General features: G+C 35.9%; 7 protein-coding genes across 7 annotated transcripts; 3 read left to right on the forward strand and 4 right to left on the reverse strand.

The window, feature by feature from the left end:
- Positions 1 to 4,572: 4,572 nt before the first annotated feature.
- LOC111212696 (40S ribosomal protein S3a-2) lies at positions 4,573 to 6,132 on the reverse strand. Its single transcript, XM_022714271.2, has 7 exons — positions 6,002 to 6,132; positions 5,888 to 5,935; positions 5,702 to 5,807; positions 5,495 to 5,632; positions 5,220 to 5,405; positions 4,935 to 5,135; positions 4,573 to 4,847 (listed from the first exon to the last, which is right to left on the reverse strand). The coding sequence occupies exons 1-7, from the start codon at positions 6,010 to 6,012 to the stop codon at positions 4,749 to 4,751; spliced, it is 789 nt and encodes a 262-aa protein (XP_022569992.1). The 5' UTR covers positions 6,013 to 6,132; the 3' UTR covers positions 4,573 to 4,748.
- A 221-nt stretch (positions 6,133 to 6,353) lies between these two features.
- LOC111212695 (SH3 domain-containing protein 2) lies at positions 6,354 to 9,458 on the forward strand. The gene is made up of 10 exons (XM_022714270.2): positions 6,354 to 6,595; positions 7,129 to 7,242; positions 7,331 to 7,400; positions 7,500 to 7,651; positions 7,931 to 8,032; positions 8,106 to 8,306; positions 8,386 to 8,448; positions 8,551 to 8,706; positions 8,808 to 8,882; positions 8,989 to 9,458. Exons 1-10 carry the CDS (start codon positions 6,536 to 6,538, stop codon positions 9,103 to 9,105), a joined length of 1,110 nt encoding a protein of 369 aa, XP_022569991.1. The 5' UTR covers positions 6,354 to 6,535; the 3' UTR covers positions 9,106 to 9,458.
- A 49-nt stretch (positions 9,459 to 9,507) lies between these two features.
- LOC111212693 (inactive squalene synthase 2) lies at positions 9,508 to 12,606 on the reverse strand. Its single transcript, XM_022714267.2, has 13 exons — positions 12,291 to 12,606; positions 12,112 to 12,154; positions 11,927 to 12,016; positions 11,774 to 11,849; positions 11,621 to 11,690; positions 11,194 to 11,343; positions 11,002 to 11,106; positions 10,783 to 10,929; positions 10,605 to 10,680; positions 10,319 to 10,407; positions 10,062 to 10,153; positions 9,935 to 9,977; positions 9,508 to 9,836 (listed from the first exon to the last, which is right to left on the reverse strand). Exons 1-13 carry the CDS (start codon positions 12,486 to 12,488, stop codon positions 9,729 to 9,731), a joined length of 1,287 nt encoding a protein of 428 aa, XP_022569988.1. The 5' UTR covers positions 12,489 to 12,606; the 3' UTR covers positions 9,508 to 9,728.
- Positions 12,607 to 13,280: 674 nt separating this feature from the next.
- LOC111212694 (squalene synthase 1-like) lies at positions 13,281 to 17,125 on the reverse strand. The gene is made up of 14 exons (XM_022714268.2): positions 16,928 to 17,125; positions 16,570 to 16,863; positions 15,752 to 15,794; positions 15,565 to 15,654; positions 15,397 to 15,472; positions 15,193 to 15,262; positions 14,913 to 15,062; positions 14,734 to 14,838; positions 14,481 to 14,627; positions 14,245 to 14,320; positions 14,010 to 14,098; positions 13,822 to 13,913; positions 13,660 to 13,699; positions 13,281 to 13,549 (listed from the first exon to the last, which is right to left on the reverse strand). Exons 2-14 carry the CDS (start codon positions 16,762 to 16,764, stop codon positions 13,493 to 13,495), a joined length of 1,230 nt encoding a protein of 409 aa, XP_022569989.1. The 5' UTR covers positions 16,765 to 16,863; positions 16,928 to 17,125; the 3' UTR covers positions 13,281 to 13,492.
- Positions 17,126 to 17,402: 277 nt separating this feature from the next.
- Positions 17,403 to 18,573, forward strand: LOC111212697. Its single transcript, XM_022714272.2, has one exon. The coding sequence runs from the start codon at positions 17,721 to 17,723 to the stop codon at positions 18,348 to 18,350; it is 630 nt and encodes a 209-aa protein (XP_022569993.1). The 5' UTR covers positions 17,403 to 17,720; the 3' UTR covers positions 18,351 to 18,573.
- Positions 18,574 to 19,199: 626 nt separating this feature from the next.
- Positions 19,200 to 20,483, forward strand: LOC111212698 (30S ribosomal protein S16-1, chloroplastic). The gene is made up of 3 exons (XM_022714273.2): positions 19,200 to 19,527; positions 19,598 to 19,643; positions 20,059 to 20,483. The coding sequence occupies exons 1-3, from the start codon at positions 19,395 to 19,397 to the stop codon at positions 20,219 to 20,221; spliced, it is 342 nt and encodes a 113-aa protein (XP_022569994.1). The 5' UTR covers positions 19,200 to 19,394; the 3' UTR covers positions 20,222 to 20,483.
- Positions 20,484 to 22,202: 1,719 nt separating this feature from the next.
- Positions 22,203 to 23,171, reverse strand: LOC111212699 (protein CASPARIAN STRIP INTEGRITY FACTOR 2-like). The gene is made up of 3 exons (XM_022714274.2): positions 22,902 to 23,171; positions 22,708 to 22,754; positions 22,203 to 22,556 (listed from the first exon to the last, which is right to left on the reverse strand). Exons 1-3 carry the CDS (start codon positions 22,975 to 22,977, stop codon positions 22,440 to 22,442), a joined length of 240 nt encoding a protein of 79 aa, XP_022569995.1. The 5' UTR covers positions 22,978 to 23,171; the 3' UTR covers positions 22,203 to 22,439.
- Positions 23,172 to 26,695: the final 3,524 nt, after the last annotated feature.

Consider the following 26,695-nt stretch of genomic DNA (forward strand, 5'->3'; position numbering starts at 1 on the left):
ATCAAACTACTGCCCATATCCATAACTTGGTTTTATCTGTAAAGCTCTTCCCAAGGTAGTGTTAGTAACTTAGTATTGTATCCGGTTTCTTTTTAGCCTCTGGATTTTCACATTATGTCTACAAACACATGTTATAAATTGTATCTTTTGTATATATTTGGTTTGTTTGAGTAAATAATTTGTTAAGAATTCATTAAATAGTATATAAATTGGTATGCCTATTTCTAAAAAATAATTTATTATTTGCAGCTTTGGTTGTTGCTGCTACTCTATTTAGTTAATTACTTGTTCTTATGTTCTGTTTATTTCCAAAGTAACAAAAATGAAGAAAACGTTATGATTTTTTTTTTTCATTTTCTTTGGACCTAATCAATGATTTCTGTACGTGGATGTTTGGCTTGGGCTTATCTTGCGTCAGAAAATTGATAAGTCAGGTCCATTTTAATAAATTATTCAATACACTTTGATTGAATTCTTAAAAATTATTGTGTAAAGGGTTATATCATTGCCAATTTAGCTTGATCTTGTCAAAAGAGTTGACCATATCTTCTTAAGAAATGCTGCTTACTATTAAAACGGTTGAAATGTTATTTCAATCTTTTTCTTAATATGCTACAATATAAATTTAAATCAAAGAACACACTTTTTAAAAAACAAATTCAATTTAAACACTTCTTCAACCCAAAAACAGCATATACAAAAGTTCAACTAAAGGAAACATAATATAAGTTTTTTTTCAACAATAAAAAGTTCTTTAACACACCACTACGCAAAAGAGAAGACGCAGAAGAAGAGTGTGGATTGTGGTAGTGATGGGAATGAAGAAGATACAAACCACCGTTGGAGTGGAGTTCACCAAAGCGACCACTATAGCCAACTTCCTTTAACAATCTTTTTTAATAAAAAAATACATGTCATTATAAAGTATTTTCCTTTCAATTATGCAGTCTTTCATTCTTAGTTTATGTATAAGAAACTGAATTAATATAATCATCGCCAAATATTGTCAGATATCATACTGCTTTAAAACTGAGGTGCCTAATTTGGAATCTTTTTTTTTTGGTTTTATGAACGAGTAGTTACGATCACTTAGTTTGGTACTGATTTTTTTTTTGCCAACTTTGGGTGGTGGTGTTATACTTATATTCGTATACTTCTTTATACAAATTCATGTATCTTTAACTTTTTATTTCGAAAGCTAGTGTATACCAATGGCTGGTTTACATTTTTGGGAAAATACGAGGCAAAACGTAAGATAATCACTACAAGAAAACATATTTTTTACGAGGGCGGTATTCGTTGTAAATTCGTCGTAATAGGGGCTTTACGACGAATTAACATCGATACGCGTTTCGTTGTTAAACGCTCGTCGTAACAGAGGTTTCGTCGTAAAGTCCTAGTTACGTTTACGAGGAAGTCAATTCCTCGTAAAGCGGAAGGAAACTATTCGTCGTAATGCCCTCGTAAATGACGATGTAAATACCTCGTAATAGTTCGTTGTAAACGCCACGTAAGGCTTCCACGTAAAGTCGATGTAAACTTTACGAGGACTTTACAACGACTCTATGTAAATTCCTCGTAAACGTTACGAGGACTTAACGTGGAATTTTACAATGAATTTACATCTCCATATTTAAAATATTAATTAATTATAATAATTATATAAATTTTATAAAACAATAATTTTAAAATTTAAAATATTTGAAATAAAATTAAATATGAAACCAAATAATTTTTTAAAAAAACTATAAATTCATTAATTAAATAGAATTTAAATTTTTTATACAAAACAAAATAAATTAAAAAAGGAAACTAAAGGCCAACATCATCGTCATCGAAGTAGTTGGCTGAGGGGTTCGGGTCTGTAGACGTTCCTGCTTCGGGATCCGGCTGGCTCATCCCGAGAGCTGCTCGTCTCTCCGCCAAAGCTCTCTGCAAAGTTGGATTTCCCACCGCCATCACATCCAGCAAACCCTCGAGAGAGTCCAAACGCTGCTGCAAGGTATCCATGCGAGCCTGCATCCGGTCGTTGTCCTGGTCCCGTCTCGAATAGTATGACGAAGTCGCCCTTGCAACTTCGTTAACGGAACCTATTCCGACCGTCCTTCCCTTTTTTCTAGAGCCACCTATATGTATATATATAAAAACGTATTTAGAGTTAATAATAAAATAAAGAAAAAAAATTAAAATTATTAAATTTTACCTCCTCGAAGATCCGGTCGACCTCTTCGGTTGACAACTTGACGGGTAATCCATCTGCAACGAATTGTTTAAAATAATTTTCTAAACTAATCATCTAAACTAATTCAGTTAACTAATCACCTAAACTAATTCCCTAAACTAATCACCTAAACTATAAAAAAAAAAAAGATAGAGAGAGAAAGTTACCTTAGAGGGGGAGAGGAGTTAGGGAGGAAGATGCGAGCAATGCTAAAGACTTCTCCCATATATATAAAAACGGTTTCCTCGTAACTTCGTCGTATTGTTACGAGGAAGTTACCAGACCCGTGTTTTCGTTTACGACGAAGTTACCAGGCCCGTGTTTTGGTTTACGACGAAGTTACCAGACCCGTTTTTTTTTCATTTACGACAAAGTAACCAGGCCCGTGTTTTTTCATTTACGACGAAGTTACTAAGAAATAGTATTTTATGTTACGACGAATTTACATGGAAATAATATTTTATGTTACGACGAAGTTACCAGGCCCGTGTTTTTATTTACAACGAATTTACGAGGAAAGTATGAAACCCCAAAAATCAAATCCCTAAACCCCAAAGTTATCATCTTTACCATTATCACTCATTCATACTTTCATCCTCTTTATCCAACTAAAACCCTTAACTTCAACAAAATAAAAATTTTTACCTTAAGAAATAGATATTATACAAGACAACTTATAGTACACATACATTAAGTATCTCACTTAAGCAATAAAAACAACATTGGGTACATATATTTTGTAAAGATAAAAACAACATTTGTTACATATATTACATCATTCTGAATCGTTTGAGTTCTCATCAACATCAGAACAGTCATCGTCGTCACTACAATCAAACTCGTCTTCACGTGCTTCATCTGTCGCATCTTCGGGAGATTTTCATATTGATGGTTATTTGGGTCGATCAGAAGAATTTCATCAAGTTGTTGATCAGGAACCTCAACTTCATTAATAGCATCTTCTTCTTGCAATAGTGGTTCTTCTCCAGCAACAATTCGTCCACGAGGTGTAATTTTGATAGTAGCCAACCAATTAATCCCAGAACTTTGAAGGCGAGGGTATGGAAGAAAGCTAACTTGTTCAGCCTGGGAAGCTAGGATGAAAGGCTCGAATTTGTTGTATCTTCTCCCAGAGTTGACATCCACAACACCAAATTTGTTAAATCGAACACCTCGATTCTCAACGGGATCGAACCATTCACATTTGAAGAGGACACATTTTAGCTTCAATAACCCTGGAAATTCCACTTCAATAATCTCCTGCAAGATCCTATAAAATTATGTTTCGCCTTTCACACATATTCCGTAGTTACTTGTTGCCCGATGTCTTCCATACTCGTATGTGTGAAAGGTAAAACCTCGTGTGAAGTACATATGTGATGTGGTGACCTTTGCTACTGGACCTTGGACCAGTTCGTGAAACCATACAGGGTAATATGGATCATCATACTCAACCTACAAAATACACCACCGTTAGAATAGTACCAAATATTGCTTCATTTTAATCAAATATAATACCTGTGATTTTAACCACTTGATAACTTTTTTACAAGGATTTTACATCCACTTTACAAGGAATTTAGTTAGGTATAAAGCACACTTAATACACGTTTCGACCAAGTATAACGGTAACCCGATTCGTTGTAAAATACTTGTTAAATTACAACGCCATTACGAGGAAATATAAGGAAATAGGATTCCTCGTAAATTCCTTGTAACATTACAACGTCTTTACGAGGAAAGATAAGGAAACAGGATTCGTCGTAAAGTCCTTGTTACATTACAAAGCGTTTACGTGGAATTTAATTTTCCACGTAAAAGCGTTGTAACTTTACAACGACTTTACGAAGAAACAGTTTCGTTGTAATATTACATCCGTTTTACGACGAAACTGCTTTTCGTCGTAACGTCGACGTAATCTACTTGTAAATTTACGAGGAATTATGTTTGTTGTAAAACTTCGTTGTAAAGCCAGTGTTTTCTTGTAGTGAATATCAATAAGAAAAGAGGGAACAGGCTGGTATGGTGAGAAGTGACTATAGTGTAATGGGGGCAAAAGGTGAACGTGTCACATTTTCCTCTTACTCTACTAGTCTACTCCATTTGCATCATCACCCTTTTTCTGCTTTTTTTGTTTAGTATGTTTTTATCACATTAAGGTAATGGAACAGCTTCAAATCTGTGTATGAAATGCAAGTAGCTCTCGAGTTAGTGATTTTTTTTTCTTTGATAAAATAGTTTGTGTTCAAAGTATCAAGTCTCTATCGTCACTGTAAGTAGTGTTTTAGATCTAAATATATACTTCCATGAATTGGAGTTGTCATTTATTCTTTAAATAGAATTTAAGAAACTATGGAATGAAACATGTTAAGAAAAGTAAAAAATAAAGCATCCATACAAAAAACGAGTTCAAAACCAGTCACCACTGAAGTAGAGTTCTTCTCTAAACAAAAAAGAACTCCACAACAATGGCGACATAAACATTAGTTTTTTTTTTCCAACGAAAAAGAAACAAATCTATAATCCTCTAAGCTCCGATGATTTCAGTTGGCTCTTCAGCCGTTGCCTCATCAGCTGGCCTGTCTACCTTCACACCAACATCCTCTGCTGTGTAGTCTCCATGCACCTAACAAGAAACAGAACAAATCAAAAGTAAGATTCAACTCTCTTCATAGTCAAGAACAAGACATTAATGTGTGATATCAATACTCACCTCCATGAGCTTTCCAAGGTCAAACTTGGGAGCCTTTAAGATCTTAACTTTACGGATGAAAACGTTCTGCAACGGGTAGATGCTTTGAACGGCCTTCTCAATATCTCTCCCAATGGCCTCAGGGATGAACTTGGCCACAAGCTCCTTAAGGTCACAAGACGAAGCCTCCTTCACCATGATTTCACTCATCTTCCTGCGAATCTAAAACAATCCCAACAAAAGCATATGTCAACATCATCAGAGCCATCTTATGCATATATATGTTTTGATGAACGTTAACGTTACCTGGCGGATTTGGCTGGATTGAGCATAACAAGTACGCTTGACCTGGTTAGCACGCCTCTTGGTGAAACCAATGCAGAACAACCTCAACGTGTAGCTGTCAGTGGTCTTCACATCGACATGGGCTTCAATCAACGTCTGCCACTTCTTCACCAACGACCTCAGCTTGTCGGTTGTGAAGTCCATACCCTACAAGAATGTTTTACATTGCTCAACTACTTGCATAAAAAAAATCAAAACTTTTGTAACATATTACAAAAAGGAGTTCTTGAACATACCCAGAACTGGGTCAAGACATTCCTGCCCTGGACATCCTCAGCTCTGAGACGGATCTTCCTGTAAGAGTGATCCTCATCACCTTGGAGATCAGCAAGTGAAACCTCAAAAACTCTATGTTTCAACCCCTCAGAGGCAATCTGAAACCCCACACACACGAATCACAATGCAACCAACCAAAAAAAGCTAATTCCTTAAAGTAAAATTACCTTGGTACCCTGAGTCCTAGAAACAAGAGTCTTGCCAACATTTCTCTGTTTGAAGTTAGAGGGGGCCTTGATGTCATACCAATCCTTCTTGGAGAAAGGATCAACACTGCATCATCAAGAAACAAACTGTTTAAAAAATGAAAACTTTTTAATCAGAGGGATAATGATAATGTTTTTTTTACTCACATCTTCTTCTTGCCTCCTTTACGACCCTTGGAGATCCTCTTGTTCTTCCTATAGAATGAGAGAGATTCAGATACAGAATCTGAAAGAGTAAGCTAGGTAAAGAGAGGAGCATACCCGACAGCCATGATTAGGGATCTTCAGAAGGTGCTGACGACTAAGCCGCGAAGAGGATGAAGAAGCCCTAACTACTATAGTAGGGCTTCTGCTTTATACATGTATCTAGGGTTTCGCACACGGCCCAGTTTTGTTTCCCCTCGCTTTTTGTAAAAAAACTTATAGCTACTGGATTTGACTTGTAAGCCCAATGGGCCTTAATAACCTAATACACCAACTTTTAACGCAGAGACTCTCTTTATTTATTTTTTTGTTTCCCCTCGCTTTTTTAAAATAAACTTATAGATACTGAATTTTATTCGTAGGCCCACCGGGCCTCAACAGTCCAATACACCAACTTCTGGAAACTTCCTTCCGAAACAGAGACTTTACTTGATTTTATTTTAGTGTATAAAGAATTCGAAAGCAGAGAAATTTCCTGGGGGAGGCCAACGCGATTTCACGATTTCGAATCTCTGAGCTCGTAATCGGAGGGAAGTCGAAGGTGGGAAATCAAGGTAGAAGGAGAAAGAGCTGTGAGATCAGATTTGAGGAATGGATGCGATACGGAAACAAGCGAGCAGGCTTAGGGAACAAGTCGCGAGACAGCAGCAGGTCAAAATGAAATTTTCCAACTTTATCTTCCCCCTTTGTTTAGATCCCGTTTCTTAGATTGCCCATTTGTATTTATGTGGTTCTGCTGGTTTCTGGTGAATCAAATCATTAATATGATGACGAAAGGAGCTAGCTTTTTTTATTTTATTTTTTGGATCGATGTGTTTTTGACTTAATGAGCACTTGGATCTGAGTTTTGTCTTAATTAATGATTCGACATGAGATTGGGATTGTTTCAGTCTTCTGCATAATTCGGTATTTGGTTTGATGTCTTGATCTTAAGTTATTGATGATTTTTTTGGTATAAAATGATCAGAGATTTGAAAGCTATTCTTCTAGTCATGGATTATCTTAGTTTTATAGATATTAGCACCTGAATGTAAAAATGATGTAGCCACGGAAAATTACATATAACATCTCCTGCTTTAGATGTTATGCTTTTTGTTTGATGCTTGGGTTTCAAACTATGTTAATGTTGTTTTGTTGGCTAAGTAGTGCACTGACATAGTTTTGTGGAATTTTAATGGTTTAAGGCTGTGTTCAAGCAATTTGGAGGAGGAGGACATGGCTCTGGTTTATCCGATAATGCCGAGCTTCATCAGCATCAGAAGCTAGAGAAGCTTTACATATCCACCCGTGCTGCCAAGGTCTCATTTTTCTTCTTCTAAAGCCTTTTGACTGTTTGAAGTTTTGTATACTATCAATTTGGACTCGTGCATTCTTCATTTTTTTCAGCATTACCAAAGAGATATTGTTCGTGGGGTGGAAGGTTATATAGTCACCGGATCCAAACAAGTTGAAATAGGTGATTTGTTTCCCCCTTTCAGTATCTTATTATGTATGTTATTAGACGTGAAATTTGCTCACAAACCTGGCTTTGCGTTTTGCACTCATTGTTCCTCAGGGACGAAACTGTCTGAGGATAGCAGGAAATATGGTTCAGAAAACACATGTACAAATGGTAACGTCTTGACTAGGGCGGCACTCAGCTATGGCCGTGCTCGTGCACAGATGGAGAAAGAGCGTGGGAATATGTTGAAGGCTCTTGGTACACAGGTTTGTCTCTCTCATCTTCCACTCAAAATGCTAAGCTTTAGTACATATCAAGTCATATCTTTTGCATAATTGCATGTGATATAACTACACAAAGAGTTACTTGCCTGGCATGGTTAGGGGAATTACTTGCTTACTTTAGCTTGCTTTTTTTTGGTTACATGTATCTATAGATGATCCTTAAAGTTGATTAAATTCATGATGTTTGCTTCGTTTTTTCTTTATTGCAATTTAGCTACTACAATCACATCTCAATCTGGAACTTTAATCTGAAACTTTTAGGTTGCTGAGCCATTAAGGGCAATGGTCATGGGAGCTCCATTGGAGGATGCTAGACATCTTGCTCAACGTTATGACAGAATTCGCCAAGAAGCTGAAGCTCAGGTACCATGAAGCATTTTGATTGTCTTTCATAGGAATGTGTGTTTACTCATGCGCCCGATTTAAATCTAAACAGGCGACAGAAGTTGCCAGACGCCAAGCGAAGGCGAGGGAGTCACAAGGCCATCCTGACATCTTGACGAAACTGGAATCTGCAGAAGCGAAACTTCAAGACCTAAAAGCAAATATGACAACATTGGGGAAGGAAGCCGCTTCTGCTTTATCTTCCGTTGAGGATCAACAACAAAAATTGACTCTTGAACGACTTATATCAATGGTAGCGTGATTAGCTTATAAGCTCCGTTTTTATGTTAACTTTGATTAGCTTACCTATTGTATGTACTTTTTGTCTCAAGGTTGAATTTGAACGTGCCTACCATCAAAGAGTCCTCCAAATACTTGATCAGCTCGAAGGAGAGGTTGGTGTTCATTAGTTTTACAGCTCTCAACTTCCTGTCATAGTGATAGATTCTTGTGGAACAGTTAATTCATCATTGTCTGAAAATTCTTTGAACGTACAGATGGTATCTGAGAGGCAACGTATTGAAGCCCCCACTACTCCCTCCTCAAATGCAGACAATATGCCGCCACCTCCATCATATGAAGAAGCGAATGGAGTGTTTGCATCTCACATGCACGACACATCAACAGATAGCATGGGTTACTTCTTAGGAGAGGTATGCTACTAAGCCTTGAAAGACTACTATGTAGATTTCTGTTGGTCCTCGTTTGATGTTTCGTTATAACATACTGTTCCCGCTTGAATAAACAATTTCAGGTCTTATTCCCATATCACGGTGTGACAGATGTCGAGCTGAGCTTAACAGCTGGTGAATACGTTGTTGTTAGAAAGGTTTGACAGTAAACCCAACAATGTCTCCTTTACGTTTAACCTATACAGTTTTTCAGGATTGATTGTATGATGATAGTACATTTGTCTGGTTGATGATCAATGTTAGGTTACAGGCAACGGATGGGCAGAAGGTGAATGCAAAGGCAAAGCCGGTTGGTTCCCTTATGAGTACATCGAAAGAAGGGAACGAGTTCTTGCTAGCAAAGTCTCTGAAGTCTTTTGAGAAAATTGGAAGGTAAGGTTGTGGTTCCCTTTGCTGGTTATGGAACTGATTTTGGTTTTCTAGAAGTGTTCTGTGTGTTATGTGGGAAGAGAAAAAAAAAAGATTCACCAGAAGCCCATGTTCATGAGGATAAAGAGCTAATTCAAGAGTTCTGTGATTTTGTGAATCTGATAGTGATGCCCACTTGAACAAGAGTTCAATTTTTATGTATTATCTCAATATTGGATTTGGATCATGTCTTTTGCATTTGATGTTAATGCCTATATTCATATGTGAATACATTTCCTTTTTTTTTGGATTTTATCTGTTGCAATTGTCCAGTTACTCTCACATAGTGATTCTTTTTTCAAATATTGATTTTACAAATTTATGGTTCATATCAGTGTTTGTACATTAGTTACGTGCAGTTCAGTGTCATACTTAACATTACCATACACAAGGGAAAGATTACATGAAGAAAGGCAAGTTTTTCAAACTTAAGATACGATAAAACAAGAAAAAGAAGGTACTGAGTAAATACAATCTCATGCATTCAGAGCAAAACAAGTTCTCTAATAGGACTGACAAGAAAAGAGAGTTTGATAAAATCTTGGAGGAACAAAGATGTTATGTTCATCATGTTCTCAGGATCTCGAGTTGACTAAGTTAAAGAGTCGGTCACTTGCGTTAATATGTGTGTGTTTTAGATACGCTAAAACTAGTATGGCCAGTAGAGGAACAAGCATTAAAAACTGCAAGTTCCGTATACAGAGAAGGATCATCAGTAAACTATGCTATTAGAGGTTATATATATATATATTTTGATGAAAACATGATTGAATTAACCTACCAAGAGAGCCTTTGATTGTGTTTCGTTGTTAACATAAGATTTTCTGACCAGAAAAAAAAAGAAGAGATAAGATTAATTAGAACTTCAAATAAAAAGAAGAAGAAACCAAGAAGAAAAAAGAGGTCACCTCTTGTGAAGATCTCCATTTTCTCTGCAGACTTTCTCAATGGCTTCCAGTCGTTTAAGTGTTTTTATGGCATTTGGATCGTTCTTGTCCACCTATTTACATATGTCAATATACAAAATACCACTTACTATATCTTCTAAATACCAACATTAGAAAAAAAAACATAAACACGAAATATACTAATATATTCGAGAAATTTCCTCCAAATATCAAAACTGTGAGCCATTGGAAAGACTGAGCATCAAGATCACATATACCTTTGTTTTTAGCATGCAAGAAAAATCATAAAATGCACCATAGACATCATCCATTGTCTTTGTGCGATCAATCACTTTGGCAATTAGACCTAAACAACAGAAACAAATCTTTTCTAAATAAATCAATTTTCAGATAGCAACTTTTGTATAACATAAGTCAGCTATTGGTTGACTCACAAACTAATGATCAGCCTTTGATTCTAATTAGGCCTTACCATTTATATGATGAAAATGTGTCTTAAAGATTGCACATGTAAGCTCGAGATTTAAAAAAAAAACATCTTACCTCGCCTGAGTTTCACGACCCCTCTAAATACCTGTACATTGTTATAGCATAATGCAAGTGTTCCCATCGCCACAATCTAATAAAAATAAAATATATTCCATATCAATGCAGAGGAGAAAACAATATTCAAACATCTCAACTAGATCTTTTAAAGCAAAGGTAAACATTATTATCTAACCTGAGGGATAGAACAAGACTTAAATATTGCAGGATCACGCAATCCAGCCATGGATTTCAAGCAAACTTCAACATGAATCAATGCATTAGTGACCATTTCATTCAAGCACTGTACTGCTTTTGTTGAGTTCTCCTCATTTTTTAAGTCCTGCATTAGCATTTTTATAAGATTTAACAAGAGATCTGTGTAGATGAGAGCTTGAGAGTGAGATGTAGGCACCTCGAGCTTGTCAACATATTTTCCCCAAATCTCACGAGGCCAAAACATGCGCGGCTTTGGTATCTCATTAATGTCTTCAAGGTAATCTTTGATGATGTTTGTTTTCTAGCAAATAAGACAACAGTTTCTTTTAGCCAAAATAATATTACAAAAAGATTTAAAAAATGGAGAAATTGTGATACTGATACATACTTGGAGAAATAAGCCGGTAGAATTGGAAATCTGCTTCCAGTCTGGAGTCAGTACTTCTAATCCTGAAGCAAGCAAGAGTTTTGACAAACCTAAACCCACTAGTCCAGCAGCATAATGGCAGTATTCATCATACTCATCAACCGTTTCTACCTGTCCATACAAAAATCAGTTTTTATGGTCTTTTTTTGTAAGTTGTTTTCTTAAGTTATCTCTCTATTATTCACTCAGTTTGTTTGTATGTTTGGCTTGCTATGGCCTTGTTGTATACTCCTTTAAAGGAGTTTAAACTCGTTTAAGTATAATGGAAGTATGGTTTGATCAAAAAAAAAATTACTAAGTTTTGATAATAGCAAACTTTAAGTATTGAAAGACTTGTAAGTGAAACGAACAACATTACGAAGATTCTTTGTTATCACAATTCACAAACCTCCCTGGAAATAAATTTGGCCATTCCTGCACCCATTCTTTTAGTTATATCTTCAATAGCTTCTTGATACCTTTAATGTAAGTTAAGAAAACAACATAATATTTTTTTATATGGCCGGAAAGAGATTCTAAAACTTCAGTAGAACTAACTAACCCTTTTTCAAGTTCCAGAAAAGCTGCAGAAACATGGTGAAACTGGTCCATTAGAACCTTGTACTCCTCTGTACCACCTAAAATTCGATTTAAGAGTAGATTAAGAAAATAAAAAAAGAGAATATTAAGATGTGAAGAGACTCTTCTTACTTACATATAAAATGCCAGTCACGATCGTATATATGACGGTGGAAAGCTAACAAAATAGGAACCTTGATCTCCATTGGTATGCTTGTGTCATCCTCTGTAGTAATAACAACAAAAGAGTAGATGATAGTAATCTCTTGCAACTGAAGAAAGAAAGATGGAACTATATTAATCAGAACACGAAGCACTAACCAACAGTATCAAGAGCACGGAGAATCAAGTAGAACACACACACCTAATAACAAAAAAATATGAATAGAAAAATGGTTAAATATGTTACTGTACCTATAAATATAAGCATTGCTGTATATAGAAAGAAATAGTTCCACAGAAAAAGTTAGTTGGGCAAATAAAGTTTAAAATCTACGTACGGCGTCACGAAGCTCGGTGCCTAGTTGTTGAATAACAAGAGAGAAGCTTCTAGAAACTTTTTGGAGCAATGAGTAGCAGAGAGCCAAGTGTGGATCATCAAGAGGGATCTGATTCTGAGCTTTTATAATAGCAAGTTTCAACTTTAAGAGTGGATATATCTCATCAGGGTGTCTCAGAATTGTACTCAAGCTTCCCATCTTTACAAATTCTAGTCAAAAACAGGGGAAGAAGAATGGCGGATTCGTTTCACAAAACAGCAAAGTTTATGTAATGAAAAATGTAAGACTCTTAACGTGCCACGGTGATACATGTATTATTGGGGCCAACTATGTTCTGTTTTGGCATTTAAAAAGGCTTTGCTTGCCGCGTGCTTCACGCGAAACGTTGAAAATAAAAGATGTAAGCTTGATATTTTCTTTTCTCTTATATATATTTTTAGAGATTTCACATTATTTGCCGACATAGTATGGAGCAAATTGTTGTGGGATAGTAAGGGAGGGGGACCAGTTCACACTATTGTAACTCTCTCTTACTGTGATTTATAAACCCAATATTTGATTGAGTTTCACACAAAAAAAATATTTGATTTACCGGAACAAACGAGTCAGCTATGGTTGTAAAGGGGTTGCGGTTGTAACTTCTACCACCCGGATTCGATTCGTGCTGAAAGAGACTATTTACAATGTTTGGTTCCCATCAAAGAAGTGAAAACATTTTTTCTTAGCAAAAAAAATATTTGATTTGAGTCAATCTATTAGTTTTTCTACATATTGGTTCCATAGGATTATTTAATTCATAGTTGAGAACTCGTATAACATCTGTTTTCTTGATTGTTTTTTTTTCTACTTCTTCTTGTTGCATTTGGAGTTTTTTTGGTTGCAAGTAATCAACCTTGGAACCATTTGGACGAAATGATCTATTAAACATGACAAAAGAAAGAACCCAAAAAAAAGGAAAAAGAATGTTTGGTCCCAAAAAGCAAACACAAAGGAGAAAAATAGATGAATAAATGCGCACGATTATTACACCTACAGATAAAGATAAGATAACTAAAATAGAATCCATGGGGGTTTAGAGGATCAAACCAAGTTTAAACTCTCTTGTTCTGGAAAACAATCTTGAATATGATTCAGTTTCTAAGGAAAGAGAGTGGCGTGAATAAAATTGGAACCTAAGAATCACAATGTCCATCACTGATCACTCAGTTTGCTCTGAGATATGCAAAGACTATGGCCAGTAGAATCACAAGCATTACAATCTGCATTTTCCGGTAGAGAAAAAGGGATGATGATGACCATTAGTAATGTATCTATTAAAACAAGAGAGATATATACTTGTATTGAAAAAGGGAGGGAATATGTAACTTACATAGACATTGGATTGTCCTTCGTCATTAACATAAGATTTTCTGATCAAGAGAGAAAAGGATTCATCAGAAACCCAGCCAAAAATATAAAGATTATGTTCCTTTTATTCTATTCTGATATTAATATAATAGGATGAGAAGACAAGAAGAAGAAAATTATGCACCTCTTTTGAAGGACTCCAGTGTCTCTGCAGACTTTCTGCATGGCTTCAAGTCGGTTTAGCGTGTTACTGGCATTTGGATCGTTCTTGTCGACCTATGTACACAAAAATAAAATGCAAATCCTATTATCCTCTTCTTAGAACGGAGCAGAGTGAAAAGTCAAAAAACAAAAGAGGAGCTAATGACACACCTTTGTTTTAAGCATGCAAGAAAAATCATAGAAAGCACCATAGACATCAGCCATTGTCTTTGTGCGATCAATTACTTTAGCAGTTAGACCTAAACAATTGAAAGTTGTTCAACAATATTTCAATTGCTTGTAACACGTTCTCAAGATTGTTGATGATAATAACTTAAGGCTTGGGATCTAAATGATATGATGGTGAGAAAAGGTGTGAAACCAAATTCAAGATAGAACATCTTACCTCGCCTCAGCTTTACGACTCCTCTAAATAATTGTACATTGTTGTAGCATAATGCAAGTGTTCCAATCGCCATGATCTGATAAAAACACATCCAAGCAAATCCATATTATCTTCCAATATATAAGCGAATTTCAGATGAAAATTATAAAGCAAAGTAAAGTTTTTTTTTTTTTTTTTTTTTAGCAAAGTAAAGTTTTAGATATGCAAACCAAATATGTGATATTTATTTCTCTGACCTGGGGAATGGCACAGAACCGAAATATAGAAGGATCACGCAACGCAGCCATGTACTTCAAGCAATCTTCAATATGCGTCAAGGCATTGGTGACCATTTCATTCAAGCAGTTCACTGCTTTCGTCGAATTCTCCTCGTATTTTAAGTCCTGCATTGGGAATAGTTCACCAAAAAAGGAAGAACGTTGTTAGAAAATGCTCAACATGGGTAACATCCGACCTGAGATGAGAGGTTGAGAAATGGTATATATGCACCTCTAGCTTGTCAGCATATTTGCCCCAAATCTTACGAGGCCAAAACATGCGGGACTCTGGTATCTCATTGATGTCCTCAAGATAATCTCTAATAATGTTTGTTTTCTGCAAATAAGATCAATGTTATGATCTATGAAGTATTTGAAATACACTGTACGTGTCATAATACATTGTTGTACCTGAAGAAATAAACCCATTGAATTGGAAATATGATCCCAATCTGGAGTCAGAACTTCTGATCCTGAAGCGAGGAAGAGTTTAGACAGACCTAAACCCACAAGCCCAGCAACATAGTGGCAGTACTCATCGTAGTCATCAACAGTTTCTACCTGCGTGTAACAGGGAAAACTGGATTACTACACAAATCATTTCAGTTCTTCACGAAACACGACAATAAGTGTTGATATTTTAAAGATTCTAAATGAAACTGAGAGCAACGAAGATGATTGTATGACAAACCTCCTGGCAGATAAACTTGGCCATTCCCGCACCCATTCTTTTGGTTATTTCCTCGATAGCCTCTTGATACCTTCATATACCAAGGTATAAGACATAAATTAGTATAGTCAGAAAGCAGATTAGACTTCCAACAATTCAGTAACAATATGAGCAGAAAAACGATAAAATAGAACAGAAGTGTATAGGCAAAACATGAGAACTAACCCTTTATCAAGTTCCAAAAATGCTGCAGAAACATGGTGAAATTGGTCCATCAAAACCTTGTACTCATTCGTACCACCTATAATTAAAAAAAGTAAAATCTGTAAGTTAAACAGTAAAAAATATTAATAGCATATGAAAGATAAAGATTAAGAGACTCGATAAACTTGCATGAATAGTGCCAGTCAGTATCGTATATGTGACGGTGGAAAGCAATCAGGATGGGCAGCTTTTCATCCGTTGGTATACTTGTGTCATCCTCTGTAGTACCAAAAAAAAAAATATAATATTAGCCGCAGGAGCATGACTAAGGAAGATGGATCTAATATGACCAAGGAATGTTTTAAGAAACACTAACCGACAGTATCAAGAGCTCGAAGAACCAAGTAGAACACGCACACCTATACAAATACAAAAGACAACTGAATATGAGATACTGAAAAATTGGACACAGCTGGCATGTGAAGGAATCAAGATACGTGGAGACGTTATAAACAACTTAAAACATTCTTCTATGCGTCACACGTCCCTTTAAAGCTTCAAATGAGGTAACAAACGTATATAAGAAACAAATAGATTCCTAGTTGAATAAAACAATCTCCATTTACATTTACTGCAGCTCAGTATTCTAAAAATCGCAACTACACATTCAAAAAATTGGTCTTAAACAATAATCTTCTATGGCCCTGTTCGTTTACCTATCGTACAACATGCGACCTGTGTCGCAGTTTGTTGTTCGTTTTGATCTGGCGCGAGTGATCGCACGACCAATCACAAGTTTCGATTCAAGTCGTCCGAAAAAACAGCGGCTAAAACTTAAGAAAATTTTGATCGCGCGACTGGTCGCAGACGGCATGTCGCGTCGCCCAACACGTAAACGTACAATAATCTTAGTCGCAGATCGTAAGTCGCGCGACAAGTAAACGAAGAGGGACTATAAAAGCGCCTACTAGCGAGCTCAAGATATAATCTAAAAACTAATTTACACCAATCTGCAGAAATAAGTTCTAACATATAATCAATCCCCCATGGGTACATTCAATGTCTATCGATTTTACTGAATAAACAAATGATCGAAAACATGAACATAAATGCGTTGACTGACCAAGCACCGTATACGTATACACTCACACACACATGTAACCGATCGAGAGAGTGAGAGAGAAGAAAACGTACAGCGTTACGAAGCTCGGGACGTAGCTGCTGGATAACGAGAGAGAAGCTGCGAGAAACCTTGTGGAGCATTGAGTAGCAGAAGCCCCAGTGTGGCTCAGGCGGGATCTGCTTCTCCGCTCTCTCGATCGCTCGCTTCATCTTCAGGAGCGGGTATATATCATCCGGATACCTCAGTAACGTCCCCAAGCTCCCCATCGTTTCAGAATCCCAACGATCTCCTTTTCGACGGCGTCTCAGTGACAATAACAATGTATGATTCGTTGGCGAACGAACGCAAACGCAACGACTTGTTTCCTGCGACGATCTGAGAGTCAGAGACGGTTTAAGAAAATGGGAGAAAATGCAGGAGTCCCCTCACCTGCTATGTGGATCGATCTGATTCGTCCAGCGGATATTCTAATTTAGGATATATTTTAATGGTTTAGTTTATTCATTCATCGATGAGAACGAAGGACTCTTGCTTTCCTAGAGCTATACAACTCACAAGGGTTCACATTTTTTATGTTTATTCGAAGAATAAAAAAACTTGTTGGCATGAAAACTCGTGCAGGAAGAAACGGGCCCTTTTGCTTATTGTATAAGCTAGAACAAAGCCGACAAGAAAATCAAACTAGTAAAGAAGAGTAATTTGTGATGGACTTGGGCTTACTATAAACCTATTCATTTATAAAGCCAAGGCCCAACAAGAACGTTCAAGTCGTTTTGTGATATTATAAAATGTTTTTCTTTGTTAAAATATGTAGTGGTTTGAATTTAAGAAAAGTGTCAAGAAAACAGATTTAGAAATTTTTGAGTTTAATATGTAAACAAAATTATCAACGATCAAATTAAATAAAAGCCAAAAAAAAAAGATATATTTTTTCTGTTGAATCAGAAATGGTATATTCGTAATTCGTACCATTAGTGGATGAGATCGAATTACAGTTCCAGTTACTAATTTTTTCACACCGCCAACTCTGATAGCACGCTGACATGGCACAAGAAAGACGACGTGGCGAAAACTAATTGGCTTCAGTTACGTATCCTCCACAGTTGAAACTACCAATCGCCACACGTTAACACACGGTGGGTTCTCTCCGCTTTTGCCTCTATTAAAGGAGGTAACTTCCTCATTAGAAAAAATCAATCAAAAGAAAACTAATCTCGAAGAAATGGCGAATCGATCCAGGGTTATCACCATTTCTCCTCTCGTTCTCAACCACGATGACGATCTCGAACTCGATCTCGATCTCTGGGAAGTTGTTAACCCCTCCGACGGCGAGTACTCCGACGATTCCTTCTCCGTCGACAGTCTTTCCGACGACGACGTCATATCTCTCGACGACGACGCTTCCTTTGTCATCTCTCCGCCGCCTCAGACTCTCCCTGTGACTGACGATGATGGCGAACTCCCCGCGGATCTGGTTCTCGACGGTGACGATGTCGTTAGCGATCAAGTCGACGATAAGCATCTCCGATGGGCTCAGCGGCGGATGGTGCTGCTCCGCGGAGGCTCCACCTATTCATTCGGTATTACGCTGGGAGATTACGCTAATCGCGGTGTCTGTTACGATGACGGCGGCGGCGACAGCGATCACGTTGCTGACGACGGCGAGTACTACGACGATTCGTATGATCTCGACGAGGAGCTGGTGCCGCGTAGCGTGTGTAAGAAGCTGGGGAGGCAGAGGATGAGGAAACTCGGGAAACGAGCGATCGCGAAGGTCTTGACCTCGAAGACGTCTCCGTATGGTTGCGTTCGCGGTAAGCATGGTGGTCTCGGCCTCAAGTTCAAGTGCTGATCGTTGATTCCAAAGTTTCGTTTCTTCAATAATCAAGAACCTTAGTCATAGTCATGGATGATTTAGTACGTGTCCGCTTTAGAATTTCATCAGTTTCTTGGTTGGTTGATGTGTAAATGGTAGTTCAATTGCTTTGTCATTTGATTTTAAGTAAAATCTGATTCCTCTGAAACTTTCATTGTACATGGATCACATCTTTTATCAGAGGTCATCAGGTTATGGATCTTGCATTTGCATCTTTAACTAATGTTGGATTCAAATGGATAATCTGAGTGTTATCTAATCTTTATGTTTGGTGGTGGTTAATCTGGTTATCTTTGTGAGCTTGTTAAACTTGTGAACGTCGCTTGCTTGAAGAGTCGTTCTCGTAGGATGTACGCATCACTCTGAGTCTCGACATGTGTGGTTGAGGTTTGAGATAACTTTCATGTCTTGAGTAATAAATTGTCTTGAAAAGCATCTTTTAAAAAGTTGTACTGTTGCAATGTGAGCCTGAACGTAGCTTGCTTGATACGATGCCTCTAAAAATTTATGGCTGTCAGTCAATGCGAGCCTGATACGTCCCCCAGACTCGGATTAATGACGCAATGAAGAACTTGTAATCCGAATGTGGGTGGATACCAACAAATCTGATTTCTCTGAAAATATATATCTCAAAATTAGGAATATTCTGGCTGGAATCAATGAACAACTGATCGGAAAGTTGGTGGATCATAAATAAAAATGAAAAAATGAAATTTTCTTAAAAATATTTGCAAATCCAAATCTAATATCTGTGCTGTATAATCCGAATCATAATATCGAGGGCCTATATAATAAAAAAAATCACATTATATGGGCTATTAGTTCAAATTGTCTGGCCCCAGATATATAGCCCATGGAATAAGCAAGGCATGCCGTTTCTAAGGAAATGAAACGGCACGTTGTTTAGCTTTTCCCCATGGGATATAGATAGAATGTGCGGATAAGGGGTGTGATGAAACTCACACAGACCCCAAGCTTAAAACCTTACTCTTCTTTCTCCTCAGTTTCCAAGCAGTAGAAATGACGGTGAAGATAAGGCTCGCGCGTTTCGGTTGTAAACACCGTCCCTTCTATCGCGTAGTCGCCGCCGATGACAAATCGAGGAGGGACGGCAAACAAATCGAGGTGTTAGGGTTTTATGATCCACTGCAAGGTTCGAATCATCTTCTTATTTTACTTTCTACGTCTATGCTTACATGAATTAACTTTTGTAATCTGTTCAGGGAAGGAGGATGCGAACAGAGTGAGCCTCAAATTCGACAGAATCAAGTATGATTCTACCTTCTTCATTTTTCCTGTTCGCCTGTATATTTAAGGATTATTAAGATGTGATAATTTGATATGGATGAAACAGCCTTGACACCATCTAGATAATTTGATGCATTAGATTGTATACTCTCTAATGTAACAAGTACCAACCATAAAATGATGACATTAAAGTTCTTTTGTCTCTACACCTAAATACCTAATGCATCATTCACTAGGAGTGTCTCTGTTTTTTCTTTAATATAGTTTTCTCTAGTCATGGATAACTATCATCTTCCCTTTAGGCCTTTGATTTTTTATTTTTTTATTTTTTATTTTGCTTTGTCTGATTGCAAATTGTATCTTCCAAAGCGCAGATGTTGGAAGAAATCGATTCTCTCTTGCATATGATTTATCTCTGATCTTTTTCCCTATGCAGGTACTGGTTATCGGTTGGAGCTCAACCAACGGACTCGGTCGAAAACATGCTTTTCAGGGCCGGTTTGATTCCTCCAAAGTCTATGGTTGTCAGAGGTTCCAAGAACGGACAGCAGTCCACGAACCACCATGTTTCACCCATCACAGGTGAGATCTTGAACTAATGAGTGTGGGTGTTATGAGCAAAGAGCTAAGTGTGTCTATGTCAAAGGAGTTTGATGTTATGTTTCGTCTTTTTGTTGTATTCTGGATAAGATAATATGTTTGGTCTTTTTGTTGTATTTCTGGATAAAGAAGTTTGGTGAATTCTCATTATGGGTTTGTACTTTGTAGCATACTATGATCAAATGGGCTTTGGTAATATAAGCCCATATTTTTCTTAAATTGGATATAAGCCCATAATAGAAAATATTATTTTGATTTTGATTTTGGAAAAATTTTAGTCTTGCCAAATGAGAAAAGGATGTTTAGTTTTTGCTCTTATGAAAGGATAATTTTAAGCGTATCCAGAGCAAAAATTGGGGCAAGCATCTGCAGAGAAAAGGAAAAGCTCTTCATAGAGCTCTCAAGATTAAAAAAAATAGAAAAATAACAAAAAATGAAAGAAAATAGAGCAGCTCATTTGTATAAGGTTTAAAACTGGTTTATAAATGCGTATGTTAGTTTATGGAAGCCGATGGTGGAAGAATATACGAGGATGAAGATCGAGCTCAGGAGTTTTCGCAAGACCAGACTAATTAAACCGGATATTGGCATGGTCTAGGGTGGTTAGATGGATGGTTGTGGGGGGAGTTCAAGATAGGGCTTCAAATTTCGCAATGTATGGTCTACCAGTGAGGCGTACAAGTTACAAACAGCTTTCCCGGGGGTGGATATTTACGAGCATGCCATCCCCGGAGCTGAACTAGAGTATGTGAACCCTGGGAGTCACCAAAACATGATAGGTTCTTCACAGTTGGTATGCATGATTTTGTATCTTGAATAAGAAAGAAATGGATGGGGGGTGAATAAAGAGTAGGTATGAGTGATGTTATGATCAGTCTCAATTCTGTAGTTGAAGAAAGTTGGTCAGAGAAGAAGTTTTTTAAAAATTATTTGTATAAAGAAAACATTCTTTTGTGTAAGAAAATATAAGTGAGGTTAGGTCACCCGGGACCAAATACAATATGGGTGGAATGAATTTTGAGAACTGCAAGAGGCGAACATTAATCCTGGTTTCCTGTAATTAAACGCATGCGGTATGGTATTAATTAATGTTTGTTTAGAGGTAGACTTGAGCTAATATTAATTCATATATCTAAGTCTATTTTTTTGTTTTTATTTTGGAAGGGATGAACGTAAACAATGTGTATCCCTTTTAGATGTTAAATTATATTAAGATACTGATTTTCAAAGAAACTGATTTTCGCCAAAATTAGTTGATAAAACAAATTGCATAATTCATATAAAACATTTATAATTCATTAAAAGCAATTTGAGTAGATTTATCTATTATTTAATACTATGTTTTTTTGTGAATAAATTGCTTATATATATACACGTTTATATCAAGACGTTTATTTTTGTGTTTCAGCATATTGAAGCAGAAGATATTCCATGGTTTATTTATTTTGGCACAACAATATAACAATCATGAGATTTAGAACTTTAGTGGAAGCTTCCATTAAGGGAATATACATACATAGTGACCTAGTAAGCAAATATATCTCCTTAATGACTTATCATCCTGATAAGTTTCTTGTGCTTCCAACTTCAAACTAATTGGCAATTAGTGGATTGACCCAAGTCCTTTAATATATTACTCAAGTCTCTTTCATATTTCCGATGTAGGATCTTCTCTCCAATACCTTTTCTCGAGATAATGGTGCGTGTAACCATTAATCTCGCAGAATCCATCATACCCCCTCCGAAACCATACTGTATTTTCTAGCGATCTCAGCGGAACTGAGCCTTCTATGGGCCATCAGCTAATGAGATGATCAGGCCACTGTCCGGACCGGATTAATGGGTCAGGGTATCGAAACCTGGCTCTGATACCATGATAAGTTTCATGGGCTTCCAACTTAAAATCAATTGACAATTAGTGGATTGACCTAAATCCCTTATATATTACTCAAGTCCCTTTCATATTTCCGACGTGGGATCTTCTCTACAATACATCCATTAATTGCAATATTGCATGATAACCAAACTATATATTGTAGTGATAAAAAGTGACATGCACTTTCACCAATTTCACACCCCAAAGACTATAGAATCGCTTACTACATAACATATCTTCAAACTTAAATGATAACATGCAGTGTTAGTCTTTAGGTATATATATATCGTACATCTCACAAAGTCGACATCTATATAGTTGCTCCATAATATGAATCATGATCAGTTGGGAATAAGCTTGAAAGGAGGCCTGACGAGCCTTGGTGTAGGACTGAAGTGACCATAGTCTCTTGAATTCATCCTCAGTATTCTCTCATGTTCATGTATCCTTTCTACCAACTGTCCACATATAGAACATACTTATTCACCAACGTATCATCCTAGTAGTAATTCTTGAAATCTTCTAATTAATTCTTGAAACATATTTTGCTTTAGGAATAATAACCATATATATACAACGCATGTTAGTTGGCAACTATAAACGACTAACCTCCTGATTATTATCGTCTTGGCTATAGATTAGAATGGATGGTCGGCCTACAAAAAATAATGAAGCGATTTGTTTAGAAATGCACATGTGCAGCACAAGTATTAATCTTACTTATTAATACGCACACGAAGCTGCTGTGAAAAGCTGCAAACGAAGTATATATAAATATATAGAGCTAGGGGTAAGAAACAAACCTGCAGAAGAGAGAGCAAAAGCTGAAACAAGAAGAAAGACGAAACCTAGTTTCTTCATTAGTGGCAGTAAACCCATCTTCTCCTTTTCTCTATGAAAAAGGCAAGTTTATGAACGTGTTTGATGTGCTCTTAGCCTCTTATACACCTTGCAAAAAAGAGAAGCTCATGCGTCTGGCTTACCACTATATATAAATCTCTAAGGAAATAACACTGACAAGTTAACTCCGCTTTAGATAAAAAAATAACCTTTAGAGGTTATTTTGTGTGTTAATAATGAGATTGCACTAGTTATAAAAACTTTAAAATGGCACTATTTGGTTTATCCATCATCTTATTATTAATGCAAATATCTCCTAATGCTTTTTGAGTTTATTTATTAATTGTTCATGGAAATGGTGGGATTGAAGAAAAAGTTGAAAGGAGACCACTTTCCTGTTGTTGGCCACAATAAGTCTAAAGAAGTTAGTGGATTAATTATTTAATATGAGTAGATTTATTTTTTAAATTGTAGGAAAGCAACATTCGAATGAATCCATAACTCAATTACCAAACCATCATAAATTCACAATGTTATAGAATCCTTGAAGACTAGAGGTATCGGTCAATCATGACGCCTAGTAATTGGGGAATTACCATCATCTATATCCGATATTATTTACGTGCTAAAGAAAAAGAAAGCATTTTCAGTTGTCAAAATCTATTTTTCATCGGATTCTCTGAGTATATTGTAAAGAGTCATAAATCTTTTAAGATAAATAATTAAATTAGTATATGCAAAGTGTCAAATTCAAATGGATTGCTGGTTGAGATTAAGGGAAGAGAACAAAGTTGTTTGAACTTTGCTTTAATGGATTGATTCGTCACTATAATAAATTCTCGACGTATTTTCTTATGGTTTCACTTAAAGTAGGATGTAAAGATAATGTAGTGGATGATGACCATACTCTCACCATTCTGAATTTCAGTTTTTGTCACAAATATTTTACTGAACTAGTAAGTATGAATGCACATCATTTAATAGGATACACAAAACAAACCCTGTTTATAACTATATCTTTATCGTTTAACTCTAAATTAGATGAGTTTTTCCTTCCCACTCGGACCAAAGAAATTTATAGAGTTTGACCCTTCACGACAGGCCCAAGCTAGTGGCTGGATTATTTAATATGAGTAGCACTAGCTTCATTGTTTAATTTGGAGATAGGCAACAACTATAACTCTATTGGCTAATCACCATAATGGTAGAATCCTTGAAGGCTAGGTATTCAATATCGGCCAAACATCAAGCCTTATTCTTCTTATAATACAAAAATTTCATTGTTGTCAGTAATAACTAAAATGTAATTTTAGAGATATCGAAAGTTTCAATCTAGCTTTTCTTGGAACGCAAGTTTCAAGACTAATGCACAATCCAGAATGTTTAATGACTAAGGATGTGATTCAAAGAAGATGTTATTGAGACGAAAATTTTCAGATTGCTACTGAGGATATGAAGAAACGTTCTTTCATATAGAAATCTATAATACAAGGTAGTGACGAAAAACAAATCAAAGAGTGGATCCTCTAAATGGTAAACAGCACCTTAGAGGAGGATGATCTCTGGTACTTTGGCGACAGGAAAAACCTTAAAAGAAGGTATATGAACAAGAACCTTGTAGTTGACAAAAAAAAAAAAAAAAACAAGAACCTTGTATATTTTATATTGTAGATGCTGTCAAAAAGAAAGAGAGTAACACATATATTCTTTGATTGTGTATATGTTCAAGCAACTTGAAGAGCGTCAGGAATTTGAATTGCTATCCTCTTTGATTCACTGAGCGACACTGGAGGCATAAAGAGGTAATATTCTCAGACATTGCACCACCTATATCATCAACCACTTAAAGCATTTGAGGCAGCTCCCATTCCCAACATGGTGGTATGTTTATAAGTTAGAAGCCCAATTTTGGAAGATGATATCTGTACCCCTGGATAGAGGCCCATTCGATGTTAATGTTATGTAGCTCAATTAATCTAAAACTTTTATAAAGTTGTTGAGGATTCAGAAGCCCTGGAAGCCTATAATCAAATCTGTTGTGAGAAATTTGACAAAAATAACCTAATAAGTCTTAATAAAAATAATCCTAATCTAAAACATCTAGATCAGTTAAACTTATAAGCAATGATGAAAGATATCAAGGAAAAAATGTTATCAAAGATTATCGAAAAAAAAAGAAAATTTGTCATTAAATCACCATCACCTTCGTAGCATGATTTGATAATATGGTCAATTGTGGGGGCTTATTGAAGGACTAATCAGATGTGGAAAGTCGCTTACGGAACTCTAATGATACTTTTGCCCTAATTTATCATACTAATATAGTTGATGACGACAATTAGGAGTGGGCATTTTATCCGATACCCGAACCCGTATCCGAACCCGATCAAAAAAATCTGAACCGAAGTAGCAAAATACCTGAACGAGTATTAAATCAGGAGAGATTGGATATCCGAACCCGAACGAGTAATATCCGAACCCGAATGGATATCCGAACATATGTATTACTAACCTTATATTTCTATTTTATATATCTCATTTTATTTAAAATATTTATATATTGATACTACACATACTTTAAGTTCATAATATATATATATATATATATATAATTGCGGAGAAAATGATTTACTACTCACTTAAAATGCATGTCAAATTTTTTGTTTAAAAACTAACAAAAGTTACATCTGAAATTTAAAAACAATAACCAAATTAGTGTCTTTTTAGTTTTAAAATGTTATGTCCAAATATGTTAATCATTTAATCTATTAAAAAATAAAAAAAAAATCAGTTAAGTGAAAGTTATATTTTTAAATACAAGAAATTTGAAAAAAAAAATTGTTTTTTTTCTTTCAAAATATAAATATCCGAACTTGATCCGAAATAACTGAATCCAAACTAAAAATACGTGAATCCGATCCAAAGTATAGAAATATCCGAACAGATTCTATACCTCTATACCGAAATACCCGAAAATTCGAAATACCCGATCCAAACCCGAATGGGTACCCGAACGAACGCCACCCCTAACGACAAGTTATGATTTGGACAACCTTTTGAATACCTAACCTTTGCAATACGAGAAAAATGCATGATACTAGGTGACAAAAGACTAACTTCGTGTCGCCTGTGAGCAATAACAACTAGAAACGTTTTTTGATCACCTCTTTATTTTGGAGGGTTTTGTTTCCTCCCTTTATTTAAGGGAAAATTGCTAAAAAAAAAATAGCATGGTTGTCTTCTTGGTATAAAACTTTTTTTGTCTATTTTGTCTCTCTTTTATCATTTCCATTTCTGAAATTTAATGAAATAAATAGTTTCATGAATCAAAAAAATTGTTAAAAATATAAACAATTAATAAAACACTCATATACACAAAATTATATTTTTGTTTAGTTGAAAAACTTAATAAATAAAAAATTTAAATTATGTTCTACTAAAAATAGATTTTGTCTTCTATAGAAAATGGGTCGGTAAAAAACGAATTTTAGATTATACAAATTCATCTACTTTTTGAGAACGAACAATCTACTTTTAATTAAAATTCTAAATATGGGAAATGCGAATTCTACTAATTGTAAAGATATCTATTTTTCTCCATAATGTAGTTTCTACTTTTACGAAATATTCCAAAATTCTCGGAATGCGAAATATAAACACTACTCGTATGTCTACATGAGGCAGAAATTGCATTCTGAGCTTTTGTCATTGTTCTACACAGAGTAGAAAGTGTCTTTTACGGATAAGAAAACATGTT

This window comes from Brassica napus, chromosome C1 (assembly GCF_020379485.1).
Source record: "Brassica napus cultivar Da-Ae chromosome C1, Da-Ae, whole genome shotgun sequence".
NCBI classification, from domain to species: domain Eukaryota; kingdom Viridiplantae; phylum Streptophyta; class Magnoliopsida; order Brassicales; family Brassicaceae; genus Brassica; species Brassica napus.

What these genes read in the sequence shown, in the direction of transcription:
- LOC111212699 (XM_022714274.2), bottom strand. Translation starts at nt 22,977, where the DNA reads ATGGGTTTACTGCCACTAATGAAGAAACTAGGTTTCGTCTTTCTTCTT. An exon ending in TTTTGCTCTCTCTTCTGCAG is followed by an intron (nt 22,755 to 22,901) that starts GTTTGTTTCTTA and finishes TATTTTTTGTAG; the next exon opens with GCCGACCATCCATTCTAATC. An exon ending in AAGACGATAATAATCAGGAG is followed by an intron (nt 22,557 to 22,707) that starts GTTAGTCGTTTA and finishes ATATGTGGACAG; the next exon opens with TTGGTAGAAAGGATACATGA.
- LOC111212694 (XM_022714268.2), bottom strand. Translation starts at nt 16,764, where the DNA reads ATGGGGAGCTTGGGGACGTTACTGAGGTATCCGGATGATATATACCCG. An exon ending in TTTTTGGAACTTGATAAAGG is followed by an intron (nt 15,263 to 15,396) that starts GTTAGTTCTCAT and finishes TGGTATATGAAG; the next exon opens with GTATCAAGAGGCTATCGAGG. An exon ending in CCAAGTTTATCTGCCAGGAG is followed by an intron (nt 15,063 to 15,192) that starts GTTTGTCATACA and finishes TGTTACACGCAG; the next exon opens with GTAGAAACTGTTGATGACTA.
- LOC111212695 (XM_022714270.2), top strand. Translation starts at nt 6,536, where the DNA reads ATGGATGCGATACGGAAACAAGCGAGCAGGCTTAGGGAACAAGTCGCG. An exon ending in TATCCACCCGTGCTGCCAAG is followed by an intron (nt 7,243 to 7,330) that starts GTCTCATTTTTC and finishes CATTTTTTTCAG; the next exon opens with CATTACCAAAGAGATATTGT. An exon ending in AATACGTTGTTGTTAGAAAG is followed by an intron (nt 8,883 to 8,988) that starts GTTTGACAGTAA and finishes GATCAATGTTAG; the next exon opens with GTTACAGGCAACGGATGGGC.
- LOC111212697 (XM_022714272.2), top strand. Translation starts at nt 17,721, where the DNA reads ATGGCGAATCGATCCAGGGTTATCACCATTTCTCCTCTCGTTCTCAAC.
- LOC111212693 (XM_022714267.2), bottom strand. Translation starts at nt 12,488, where the DNA reads ATGGGAAGCTTGAGTACAATTCTGAGACACCCTGATGAGATATATCCA. An exon ending in GCACCGAGCTTCGTGACGCC is followed by an intron (nt 12,155 to 12,290) that starts GTACGTAGATTT and finishes TTTTGTTATTAG; the next exon opens with GTGTGTGTGTTCTACTTGAT. An exon ending in GGTCGTGAAACTCAGGCGAG is followed by an intron (nt 10,408 to 10,604) that starts GTAAGATGTTTT and finishes TCTGTTGTTTAG; the next exon opens with GTCTAATTGCCAAAGTGATT.
- LOC111212696 (XM_022714271.2), bottom strand. An exon ending in ATGTCTTGACCCAGTTCTGG is followed by an intron (nt 5,406 to 5,494) that starts GTATGTTCAAGA and finishes ACATTCTTGTAG; the next exon opens with GGTATGGACTTCACAACCGA. An exon ending in ACCTTGGAAAGCTCATGGAG is followed by an intron (nt 4,848 to 4,934) that starts GTGAGTATTGAT and finishes GTTTCTTGTTAG; the next exon opens with GTGCATGGAGACTACACAGC.
- LOC111212698 (XM_022714273.2), top strand. Translation starts at nt 19,395, where the DNA reads ATGACGGTGAAGATAAGGCTCGCGCGTTTCGGTTGTAAACACCGTCCC. An exon ending in GTTTTATGATCCACTGCAAG is followed by an intron (nt 19,528 to 19,597) that starts GTTCGAATCATC and finishes TAATCTGTTCAG; the next exon opens with GGAAGGAGGATGCGAACAGA. An exon ending in CTCAAATTCGACAGAATCAA is followed by an intron (nt 19,644 to 20,058) that starts GTATGATTCTAC and finishes TTCCCTATGCAG; the next exon opens with GTACTGGTTATCGGTTGGAG.